Source organism: Rhinatrema bivittatum, chromosome 4, assembly GCF_901001135.1.
Source record: "Rhinatrema bivittatum chromosome 4, aRhiBiv1.1, whole genome shotgun sequence".
Taxonomy (NCBI): domain Eukaryota; kingdom Metazoa; phylum Chordata; class Amphibia; order Gymnophiona; family Rhinatrematidae; genus Rhinatrema; species Rhinatrema bivittatum.
The window spans coordinates 337793811-337806363 of NC_042618.1; the positions used below are offsets into that span (position 1 = coordinate 337793811).

General features: G+C 46.9%; 1 protein-coding gene across 8 annotated transcripts in view; it reads left to right on the forward strand.

The window, feature by feature from the left end:
• The window catches only part of RNF157 (ring finger protein 157), a 186543-nt gene that overhangs the window by 37424 nt on the left and 136566 nt on the right, over positions 1-12553 (forward strand). For 7 of the 8 annotated variants that reach the window (XR_003856533.1, XR_003856532.1, XM_029600445.1 and 4 more), the window contains exon 2: positions 8063-8181. The exons of the other annotated variant lie outside the window; for it this stretch is intronic. Coding sequence is in view for 5 of the 7 variants with exons in the window: in XM_029600445.1 (XP_029456305.1) it covers positions 8063-8181 (119 nt within the window). In the remaining 2 variants the exon portion in view is untranslated. The remainder of the gene's footprint in view (positions 1-8062; positions 8182-12553) is intronic. 8 annotated transcript variants of the gene reach the window in all.

Consider the following 12553-nt stretch of genomic DNA (forward strand, 5'->3'; position numbering starts at 1 on the left):
CTGGAGGGATGATAATTCAGATGCTTCTGACACTGATCTCCCTCCAGCTGATCAAAGAAAGTCTCCACTGAAAGATCTCTCCTTCGCAGACTGAGGAGGATACCTGGCACAAGATGCTGGATATCCTCCAGTATGTGGAGCCTCCCAAAGAAATTGTGGCAGCCCCAGTACAAGTGATCTTTGTGGAGTTGCTGATGAGAATGTGGGAACAACCCCTCTCAGTGCCTCCCATTAACAGGAAGGCAGACTCAGTTTATCTCATAAAAAAGGCTCTCTGATTTGACAAGTGTCAGCTGCCACACCAATCTGTGGTTGTTGAGTCCGCTCTCAGAAAGGCCAAGAGCCTCAGGACCTATTCCTCGGAGTCCCTGGGAAGGATTAGAGGGCCATGGATGCTCTTGGGAGAAAGGTCTTTGAAGGAGCTATGCTTATTGCCCGCATAGCAGCCTACCAGCTGTATGTCGGCCAGTATATGTGGAACATTTTGAAACAGGTGCAGGAGGTAGCTGAGCAGCTGCCTCAACAGCAGCAGGATCTGCTCCAGTTGCTGGTGCACAAGGGCCTGGAGTGCAGGAAACTCAGGGTCTGGTTGACTTACAATGTTTTTGAAGTTGCATGGAGAGTCTTTGCAGCGTGGATCAGCACTCATAGTCACCTGGCTATCGGCCTCAGATCTCTGTCTGGAGGTGCAGGAATGACTTGCAGACATACAGAGCACAGGAGAGAATCTCTTTGGAGATAAGGTGAACGACACTGGCCCAAATTCAGCACCACCATGCGACACTCCAACAACTCTCTGCTGGCACCCAGGACCCACTCTCCTCATCCAGGAGTCCTATGATGTTGGGAGGATGGAAGCCTTCCACCCAAGGAAATACTATCCTCCTCCATGTTGCCCCCTTCAGCAATTGCAGGCCCCTTGCAGCCACCCCAGGTAGCCAAGGGCCCCAAAAACCCAACTGGTATCAGTCAACTCCTGGGGCAGGGTTTTGACTGGATTTGGGGGAGCAGGGGCAGGCTGTGGCTCTACGCAAACCAGTAGCCCACTAGGTCTAGTGACTGCTCTGCCAAATTGCGCCCAGAATCCTTTTTTGGGACCAGTAGCTTATCAGGAGGTACTTATAGAGGAGCTCTCCTCCCTCTTAACAGCCAGAGCGGTTGAACTTTTCCATCAGCTGAAAGAGAGCGAGGATTTTACGCCTGATATTTCCTGATACCAAAGAAAATAAGGGGACTCCATCCCATCCTAGACCTAAGGGCCTTGAACAAATTTCTGAAAACAGAAAAGTTCACGATTGTTTCCCTGTGCACCATGATCCCTCTTTTGCTAAAAGGGGTGTGGCTGTGCTCTCTTGATCTGAAGGATGTGTACACCCTTATCAAAATCTTTCCCAATTACAGAAAGTATCTCCAATTTGTGGTTGGAACTCAGCACTTCCAGTACCTTGTACTGCTGTTTGGGCTAGTGTCCACCCTACTTGTCTTCAAAAAATTCCTAACTGTGGTGGTGGCACATTTGTGCAGGCTGGGAGTCCGTTTTCCTCTATCTGGATGATTGGCTGGTCAAGAGCACCTCTTGGGCAGGGACTGAAGTGTCCTTGTGCACAATCATCCGGGTGCTGGAGTTATTAGTGTTCCTCATCAACTACCCCAAGTACTCTCACCCCGTCACCTCTATTGGACTTCATCAAAACTTGCTAGACATGGCCAAGGCCTTCCTGCTGCGGTAACAGGTCATCAGCCTGACGACCATTGCAGTAGGGATTCAAAAGAGCCAGCAGGTATCAGCTTGGGACATGCTGAGGTTGCTGGGCCATATGGCTGCTACAGCACATATCACTCCCCTGGCACAGCTGCACATGAGGAGAGCCTAAGTTCCCAGTGGTGTCAGGCCACACAGGACGTCAGACTACTTATGAATTTCTCCAGCCCTCTGAGACTTTTTGTCTTGGTTGTGGGACATTTCCAATTTGGAATGGGGGTTTACCTTCCAAAGTCCCTGTGCTGGGGAGCTAATATAGATGGGCTCAGCACCCAGTGTTTGTGGTCCACCCAGGAAAGGCAATGTCGGATCACTTTTCTGGAGCTTCAGGTGATCAGATACGCTCTGTAGGCCTTTAGAAATTGGCTGTCCAACAAAATAATCCTGATACAGACTGAGAACCAAGTTTCAGCTTGGTATGTCAACAAGCAGGGGGGCAAGGGCTCATACCTCCTATGTCGAGAAGCGGTTCAGATCTGGTCATGGGCTCATTCCTATGGGATGGTGCCCAGGGCCATGTATCTGGCCAGTGTGAAGAATGTATTAGTGGATAGCTGAGTCGTGCCTTCAGGCCCCACAAGTGGTCTCTGGATTAGGGTGTGGTGAATCTGATCTTTCACCTCTGGGGGAGCCCAGACAGGGATCGGATTGCTGTGCTTTGGAACAGGAAGGTTCCTCAGGTCTGCTCCTTATACATGGCAGACCAGCCTTTTATGCCTTTTGCCTTGCATTGGTACTGAAGACTTTGAAGCTTTGCAAGGACAAGGAGACTATGATTCTCATAGCCCGTCATTGGCGGGAGATGTCAATCTAGAAACCTTTTGGTCTGGGCACTTTCCCAGATCTTATCACATAGGATCGGGGCAGGTTGCATCATCCCAACCTTAGGCCCTGTAGCTCACAGCCTGGATGTTGAGAGGATGACTCTCAAAGCCCTCAATCTTTCAGAGGATATGTCTCGTGTCATGGTGGCTTCTATAAAGCCTTTGACTAGAAAGTCGTATAGACTGAAGTGGAAGAGGTTCTCCCTGTGGTGTGAACAAGGCTTTAGATCCCTTCTCCTGTCTGATGCACAGACTGCTTTACTACCTTCTGTACCTGTCAGAAGCTGGTCTTAAAACCAGCTCTGTGAGGGTTCACCTGAGTGCGATTGGCTTGTATCATCACAGTGAAGAGAGTAAGCCCATCTCTATACAGCCTATAGTTGTACGGTTCATGCGAGGTCTGCTTCAGTTAAAGCCTCCCCTAAGGCCTCATGCTGTGTCCCAGATCCTCATTTTGGTGCTGGCCTAGCTGTTGAAAGTGCTTTTTGAGCTGCTGCATTCCTGTGACCTGAAGTACCTGATCTGGAAAGTCATATTTTTGGAGGCGGTCACTTCACGCAGGGTCAGCAAGCTCTAGGCCTCAGTGACTTATCCACCTTATACTGTTTTTTCATGACAGCGTTGTCTTGCCTACACACCCTAAGTTCCTGCCTAAGGTGGTGTCTGACTTCCATCTTAACCAGTCCATCGTCCTGCCAATATTCTTTTCCAAGCCCCATTCGCACCAAGATAAACATACCCCCTGGACAGTTTGGACTGCAAACAAGCCTTGGCCTTCTATCTGGAGGGGGGTAGACGCTCCTACAGTCCATCCAATTTTTTTGTTTCTTTTGCCCAGAACAGGCTCGGTATCACAGTTTCCAAGCAGACTGCACCTCCTTCTGTTGTGCCCAGGTGGGGATTGCATCTTGGGGGTCATGTTAAAGTTCACTCTCCGAGCCATGGCAGCACCAATGGCCCACTTGCAAGTAGTCCCCATAAAGGAAAGATGCATCGTGGAGTTCTCTCCACACATTCACATCGCATTATTGTCTGGACAGGGATGTCCGATGTGACAGCAGGTTTGGCCAGTCTGTCCTTCGGAACTTGTTTGAGGTGTGGAAAACTCCGTTCCCACTTGGTTTTTGTCAGGCTGCCCCTCCATGCATTACTGACAAAACTGGTTATTGGTTGTGCCCGTTGGCATTTGTTTTGTGTTTTGTTGGTCCCCTTTTATGTTGGGTGGTGGAATCTGTAGCTGGGGATTCAACCATGTGTGTGACAACTGCCATGCTGTTTGTCCTCCGAGAAAGCAGAGCTGCTTACTTGTAATGGGCGTTCTCCAAAGACAGGATGCCAAAATTTTATGAAACCCGCCCATCTCCCCCTGGAGTTGTTTCCACTACATGGGTTATTCCTGAACCCTATATTATGAGACTGAGGGGACCCTGTGTGGATGTGAGCATGCTCAGAGAGGCTCAGCCAAAGTTCTAGAAACTTTGACGTCTGTTTTTTCTGTGCTGGGCGCCATAGGATGATGTCACCCATGTGTGAGGGCTGGCATCCTGTAGTTCTCAGAACACACTTTACAGTTGAGCAACTCTGCTTTATAGGGTAGATTTTAAAAAATTGCGCGATCATGTACTTTTGTTTGCGCACCAGGCGCAAACAAAAGCATGCTGGATTTTATAAGATACGTGCGTAGCCGCGCATTTGTGCAACCTGCGCGCGCTGCCTGTTCCCTCCGAGGCCGCTCCGATTTCGGAGCGGCCTCTGAGGGAACTTTCCTTCGCACCCACCCCCCCTTATCTTTATTCCACGATTTACGCCTGCGAAAAGCAGACGTAAATCTGTTCCGGAGCCCGCGGCCACGCCCCCGGGCCGAAACCCCAGGACTTACGCACGTCCCGGGGCTCTGCGCGCGCCGGCGGCCTATGCAAAATAGGCGTGCGTAAATCTGCCTGGATTTACGCACGCAGGGCATTTAAAATCCGCCCCTATGTGCATATATACTGTTTTTAAGCACAAAATGCCCTATAAAAATTTACTCCTTAGATTGCTGAAAAACAATATTTTTAAGCAAAGTCGGTAAAGAAAATATACACTGAAGTTCAGCACGCATTTTTTTTTTTTTAAACTCATTTTACATCACCACCTGAGTATTGATTGCAGATGTTCTGAAAAACAGATGAGTTTATAGCCCTCAAGGATCTGTTACCTCTCCCTAACAATATTAACGTCACCTCTGATTGTGGACTGGAGTCTGCACCTCCAAGTGAATAAAAAAGGCAACCTAGGTTTTACCACTGTCAAAGGGGATGGCACACGGCAGGCAAAACAAGAACAGGATAGTGCATGTTTAATCAGTTAGTTTTGTTTTGGTAACACGTTTTTTTTTTTTTTTATTTGCTGTTTGAGAGAGGGTTTGTTTCCTTAAACAATAATTAACCCTCCTAAGCAGAAATTCGTGGTTGGAGGGCCAACATGAAAGACGTGTTTTGTCTCCCTGCAGCTTTGAACCTTTGAACCAGTGTTTGTTGATGCAGTTACAAAGAAGTCTGTTGTGGGGAATCTTGTTCAAACAGCATGTCAGCAGAATAAAGTTGAGGAAAAATAAATGTACCTTTGTTTACTGGAAAACCACATTACCTTACAAACAGGACTCCACTCCTCAAAAGTGTTAAAGGACTCCCACTAGGGCAGGTGTTAAAGATATTACTGTCAGTACCAGGGTCTCTTAGAGATCCATTTCACCCTAATCTGCTCAGTCAGCATGGCTGAAATGCTGCCTGTGGTTATGTAGCACTACACTGTAGCACTACACATCCTTGAAAATAGAAAATAACATTTTCTCCGCAGACTGGGGATTTGTGTGCTAGGAGAACATTTTGTTCTCTTGTGGCTCTTCACTTTCCTATGGAGCTGCTCAGAGAAACCAGTTGATATAGTGTATCTGAGTTTCCAGAAAGCATTTGACAAAGTCCCTCATGAGTGACTTCTTAGGAAATTAAAAAGTAATGGGAGAGGGGGCAGTGTCCTATTGTGGACTGCCAACTGGTTAAAAGATAGAAAGCAGAGAGTGGGGCTAAGTGGTAAATTTTCCCAATGGAGTGCCCCAGGGATTTGTTCTGGGACCACTGTTTTTTTTTTAAATATATTTATAAACAACCTGGAAATGGGAACAAAGTGAGGTGATCAAATCTGTCTAACACAAAATTATTCAAAGTTGTTAAATCACAAGAGGATTGTGAGAAAATTGCAAGAAGGCCTTACAAAACTGGGAGACTGGGTCTGCAAATGGCAAACGAAATTTAATGTGGACACGTGCAAAATGATGTCCTTAGGGAAGAGTAACCCCAAATTATGGCTACGCAATGCAAGTTTCCAAATTACAAGTCACCACTCAGGAGAAGGATCTAGGTATCATTGTTCTATAAGTTGAAATCTTCTGCTCAGTGTGCAGCAGCAGCCAAGAAAGCAAACAGAATAGTAGGAATTGTTAGGACTGGAGAATAAAATAGAGAATATCATAATGCCTCTGTATCGCTCCATGGTGTGACCTCATCTTGAATACTGTGTGCAGTTCTGGTCACCACATCTCAAAAAAGATGATATAGCAGAATTAGGAAAAGGTACAAAATAATAAAGGGGATGGAACAATTCCTCTATGAAGAAAGGCTAAAGAGGTTAGGATTCTTCAGCTTGGCGAAAAGACAGTTGATGAGAGATATGATCGAGGTCTATAAAATGAGTGGAATGGAATGAGTAAACATTAATCAGTTGTTTACTCTTTTGAAAAGTACAAAGACCAGGGGGGGACACACACAATGAAATTACTAGGAAATACATTTAAAACTGAGAGAACATTTTTTGACTTAATGCATAATTAAGCTCTGGGAATTTGTTGCCAATAGATGTGGTGAAAGCTATTGGTGTAGCTGCATTTAAAAAAAAAAAAAAAAAAAAAAGTTCGGACAAGTTCCTGGAGGAAAAATCCATTACTGTTATTAAGGTAGTTGCAGAAATTGCTGCTTTTTCTTGTGATAAGCAGCGTGGAATCTGTTTACCCCATGGGATCCTGCCAGATACTTGTGACCTGGATTGACCACTGTTGGATAGAGGTTACTGGGCTTGATGATCTTATGTTTTTTAAGCTGTAGTTCCCAAAGCCATCTTCCTGTTGCAACCAGAAGCAAACTGCAAACTTGCAGGGGAAATAACTAGTGTGGTTTCATAGTACTTGATGCTGTTCTGAGTTTTCTGCCCTTCCTGTAGCATCTCGCCAACCTGCAGCCCATCATGCCACTAGGTGGGGGGAGGGGGGCGCTCGCAGGGTTTGCAGGGTATCCCTAATGAATGTGCATGGCATATGTTTGCATGCACTGAATCATTAGAGTTTATCCTGAAAACCCAACTGACTAGCAGGTTCAGAGGCCTGGTTTGAGCATTACCGCCCTAACAGACCGATGCAATAGTGTTCTCAGCTGAGCGCACTGTTTAACCCGTGGTTGGACACATGTTTTGGACGCGTGTCCACAACCCCTTATTCTATAAGGGGATACACGCATCCAACTCCCTGCGAAATTAATAACCCTCATCACACGCATGTTGATGAGGCTATTAGCTATTCTCCCCAGAATCCCCCCAAAAATGTGCCCCCGACGTTCACCTTTTTACCCTCTGAAATTAACGCCTGCCCAGAGCAGCCCAAATACTGCTTTTCTGCACTTCCTCCGACTTAATATTGTGACAACTTAATATTGTGACAATATTAAGTTGGAGGAACAAAAATAGACGAGAATGTAAAAATAAATAAAATTTAAAAAAGTGCCGGCGATCAGGTTAGGAAAGAAGACGCTCAATTAACGAGCGTCCATTTTCCTAACCCCCTGGCAGCCACTTCTCCTGGGTGCGTGCTACCAAGGAGGTGCTAGGGGTACACATTTGTCCCTAGCGCCTCCTTGGCAGCGAGACACCCCCCTCATTTAAATATTCAGTCGTGCGCCCAGGAGAAGGTGGTTGGGCGCGCATTAGGAAAAGCGGGCGGTCAGCACTGCGCGCCTGTCTTCCACGCAGATTTATTGGGTCGGCCTGTTTGTGAGTTAGCGGGAAAGACCTCCCCTTTAACCCACTGTTACAGTCCCAGTGAGATGTCCCGTCCTGCGTGTGCTTCCTGTGGCTCCAGAAGTTCTCTGTAGAATCCTCATAATTGTCCTGGGCTAATCGGAATCGCGGTTCTGTGTATAAATGCAGGGTTTTAAATTCTGTGAGCTTCTTGACCACACTGCCACCAGTATTTTCCCCAGAAACAGGTTGTGTAAAATTGGTGATAAATCTGTAACGTTGTCTAGGAGGGTTTTAAAAAATTTTGTTTCTCTTCTCCTCCACCCCTCCCCCCAAACCCTCAAGTATGTCTGTGAATAACATTGTTTTCTCTTCTCTCCCCAACCTTATTTCCCCCCCCCCCCCCCTTCTGTGCCTGTTTCATCCACCCCAGGGAGCTATTTCGCAAGTCATTTCATCATGGGAGGGGAGAAGTTTGACTCGACGCACCCAGAGGGCTACCTCTTTGGAGAGAACACTGATCTTAACTTCCTGGGCAACAGGCCTGTCGCGGTATGGTATTTATCTCGCCTCTGACTTATGAATTCTATAGTATCTGTACAGTCTGGCTGTAGATCATGGTGGCTCCTTGTGATGTTAAGGAGACAAGAGTCCTTTGTTTTACCCTAAGGTGGACATTTTGATCCTCCTTCACTAAAGACTTTCCCATAGTCTCAGAATGAGAAAAAAAAAATGCTTTATTGAGTAAGGGTCCATTTCTGTTTTAAAGGTGCCTTTCTTGGGGCTAGCTGTGTGGCCAGGCTGCTGTCTTCAGGTCCCACCGTCCAGTTGGGCTGGCTGGTTGGTTTCGGGCATGCTGCAGAGGTGGTGGGGGAGGAAAGCAACTGCTGCTTTGGTGGTGGCCCCCCAACTAGCCCGCCGGTGGTATCAAGGGAAGAGGCACCTTGAAAGAGGTATCCCCCCAACCCAGCCCTGGGTCTGACGAGGGTCATTCTTGGCAGACTGTCTGGGGATGGCGTGGTAACAGCAGAGACCACCGAGGGCTTGAAGGAGAAAAGGACCAAAAAAAAAAGGAATGGCACCTTGTGTTTGGGGCTAAGATTATACAGTCGTAACTTAGAAATGACCTAGTACTGAGTAAAACTATAGTTTCTTTCATAATTAGAAAGTCAGCATAAGAAATGTAGGACAGCAGGAGTCATTTAAAGGATCTAGAGCCTGTAGGCAGCTGCTGTTTGCAAACCCAGCCACGCTGTAAACATTGTAACATGAACTGAGGATGAAATTTGCATTTGGTGAAATCCAGTGACAACCACTAAAACAGATCTTTTGCTTTCGAATGGAAGTAGAAGTCTGCCCTTACTTTCTCAACTGTTCAAAAATCTGATGTGATTCTCTCACACACACACACACACACACACACACACACACACACACACACACACACACATACTTACACACTTACTTCTTCCTTCATCAGTCTTGTAGCCTTTTTCTGAAAAAGGGACCTGTGTGGTATCAAAACCTCATGTGCTCCACCTTATCTTGGTTTAGTAAAGAAAAAGCAATAAATCTGAACTCTGCACTACTTCAGGGGACAGTATGTACAATGACGTGTGTTTTGCTATAATAACTGTAAACCAGGAGATAAACTAAGAAGGTGTGGTGCCTTGTGCTGTGTGGTGTGTGTTTTTGGTTTGTTTTTAAACTGAGAAACCAAAAATTGAGAACTTGTAACAGCGTGTATGAAATGTGATGATCAGAAAGCTCATGGAGAAAGTAAAGGAGAAGTTTTCTTCCCTGTACAGAAGAACCGCACAATGATATCTGCAGCCAATTTGCTCCATGGAGCATCAGATTACAGGCACTGCTCTTCAGTTCCAGCTGGGAGACCTGAATTTTTTTTTTTTTTTTAAATTCATGCTGCTGTCCTGTTTTTAAAGGACCTTTTAAGGTGATAGGATTGGCTTTAATGACAAGAGGGGGGGGGGGTATGTTACAGGTAACATACTTCCGTACTGAGCTACCAACTCTAGTTGCTGTGAGGAATCCTGGCTTCCTGGGCATTGCACCTGCTGTGGTGGCTGAGAGGATCCTGACAGAGTTTAATGCTTTTGCGAAAGAGGGCTATGAGGAAGACTTAGGTCCTGGCACTGGTTGCTTCTTTTCGCCTGTGAGTTTGAGGAGGGTTAGGGTATGCCGGATGTAGACCTTTTTGCCTTCCCACACAACTTCAAGGTGAGCAGGTTTTGCTCCCTGTGGTCGGGGGGGGCCGGCCAGGCCGGCCCGACCCGACATCTGGTCTGCGATGCCGCCTTCCTCCACTGGGGGGAGGGATCTGCTTTACACATACCCACCTCTACCGCGTCTCTTGAAGATGCTGCTGAAACTTCAACTGGACAGAGGGACCATGAATCTTGTGGCACCCTTCTGGCCCCGACAAGTCTGGTTTCCGCTTCTGCAGGACCTGTCTGTGCAGACTCCCATCCAGCTGAGGACGGCGCCCAACCTCATCTTGCAGAATCAGGGCGCTCTGCTCCATCCCAACTTCCGAGCATTAGCTCTGATGGCTTGGATGTTGAGCTCATAGTCCTTCAGTCCTTCAGCCCTTGGTGCTTTCGGACTGTCTCCCAGGTACCGGTGGCGTCTCGGACACCTTTCACCAGGAAGTCCTACAGCTTGAAGTGGAAAAGATTCTCTATCTGGTGTGAGGGGCATGGTTTAGATCCTTTCTCCTGCCCCCTTGCCCAGCTGTTGGACTACCTGTGGCACCTCTGAGTCTGGGCTTCAAACCAGCTTGGTTAGGGTTCACCTCGGCGCCATCAATGCGTACCATCGTGGTGTTGCTGGCACACCCGTTTCAGTGCAGCCGTTAGTAGGCCGCTTCATGCGGGGCCGTCTTCAACTGAAGCCCCCTCTTCGACCTCCTGTTGTGTACTGGGACCTCAACATTGTTCTGGCATGGCTCATGCGCCTTCCCTTTGAACCACTGCAATCCTGCGATCTGAAGTTCCTCACCTGGAAAGTTATATTCCTGGCGGCGATTACTTCGGCTCATAGTTAGTGAGCTTCAGGCCCTGGTTATGTACCCACCATACATGAGGTTCTTCCACAATCATGTGGTCTTGCGTACGCACCCTAAATTTCTGCCCAAGGTTGTGACCAATTTTCACCTCAATCAGTCCATTGTTTACCCACCTTCTTTCCGAGGCCTTATTCCCATCCCGAGGAAAGAGCTCTCCATACCCTGGACTGCAATAGGGCCTTGGCTTTCTATTTAGATCACACAGCCAGCCACAGGCTGTCCATACAGCTCTTTGTGTCCTTTGACACCAATAGGCTGGGAACGGCAGTAGGGTAAAGAGACCTTGTCTAACTGGCTGGTGGACTGCATTGCCTTCTGCTATGCTCAGGCAGGCATTCAGCTAGCTGGCAGTGTAAAAGCTCACTCTGTGTGGGCTATGGCAACGTTGGTGGCTCATTTGCGTGCAGTCCCTGTTGAGATTTGTCGAGCCGTGAACTGGAGTTTTCTTCACATGTTTGCAGTTCATTACTGCTTGCACAAGGATGGGTGCCAGGACAGCACCTTTGGTCTATCCATCCTGTTCCAGACCTGAACCCAACTCTTCCTGTTCGTGCCTCTTGTGGGAACCCTACAGTCCCCTACTGACCCACAGTGCCGCGGTTGTTGAGCCTGTTGGCACCTTGTTAGGTTGCTGTTGACCTCTCCTGTTAACAGGGACAGTTTAGAGCTTGGAATTCATCCACATTTGAGATCTAACATCCTGCTTGTCCTAGGAGAAAGTGCAGTTGCTTACCTGTAACAGGTGTTCTTCTAGGACAGCAGGATGTTAGATCTCAAATGTGGGTGAATTCCAAGCTCTAGACTGTCCCTGTTAAGTCATCAGGAATCCCACCTGCCTCCCCACAGAGTTGGGTTCTCCTTCCGGTTTGTTTTTATTATTTTTTGCTCATATTTTCATCTATATTACGGGACTGAAGGGGGACCTTGCGTGGACGTGCAGATAGTGGCATGCTGGGCATGCTCAGTGTGCTGGTCAAAGCTTCTAGAAACTTTGACAGGTTTTCCGTGCCGGGCTCCAATGGATGATGTCACCCACATGTGAGGACTAACGTATTGCTGTGCTAGGAGAACACCCGTTACAGGTAAGCAACTGTGCTTTCTGTTATCGCTGCACTCTGTCACCAACCACCTCTCTCTTCCACAGAGTAACTTGTTTGTATTTGCAAGTGATTTTAAATAGCAAAACTGCTTTTTTTTCTCATTATACAATTTGACATCTGAAAACCACTTCAGCTGCACAGTGAATTGACCCCAGTCCATGTGACTTGTATTTTTCACACTGTTTATCTGCCATCTAGAACTGGCTAATAACTATCAAACTTTCTCTAAATATCTCCAAAACGGAAATCATGCTATCTCACTTCCCCCATCATCTCCCCCAACTCAAACTACTTTCATGAACAAAGTAATTCCACTCAAATATTGCTCGCAACCTTGGCATTCTTTTAGATCCCTCACTCTCAGTACATCAGCATATTACATTTTTGACACAATCTTAATATTGTAAACTCCGGCTGTAACGTATTTTGAAGCCATTACTTGGCCTGGATGACTTCCGTACAGTTTTACAATCATTTTCTTTTCCAGCCTTGACCTCTGCAATTCGCTTTTCCTTGGTCTCCCAGGTTATATACTTGGTCCACGCCAAATCCTACCAAATTCAGAAGCAAGACTTCTCACTGGCCTTCCCCCTCGTGATCATATAACTCTAGTCTTAGGTAACCAATGTAGGGATTCCATCACCTACGGTATCCAATATAAGTTAGCGGTCATTATCCATAATGTCTCATATAACATTAATTAGCCTTGGATTACAGCCATTTTGAAAATAAAACCCCC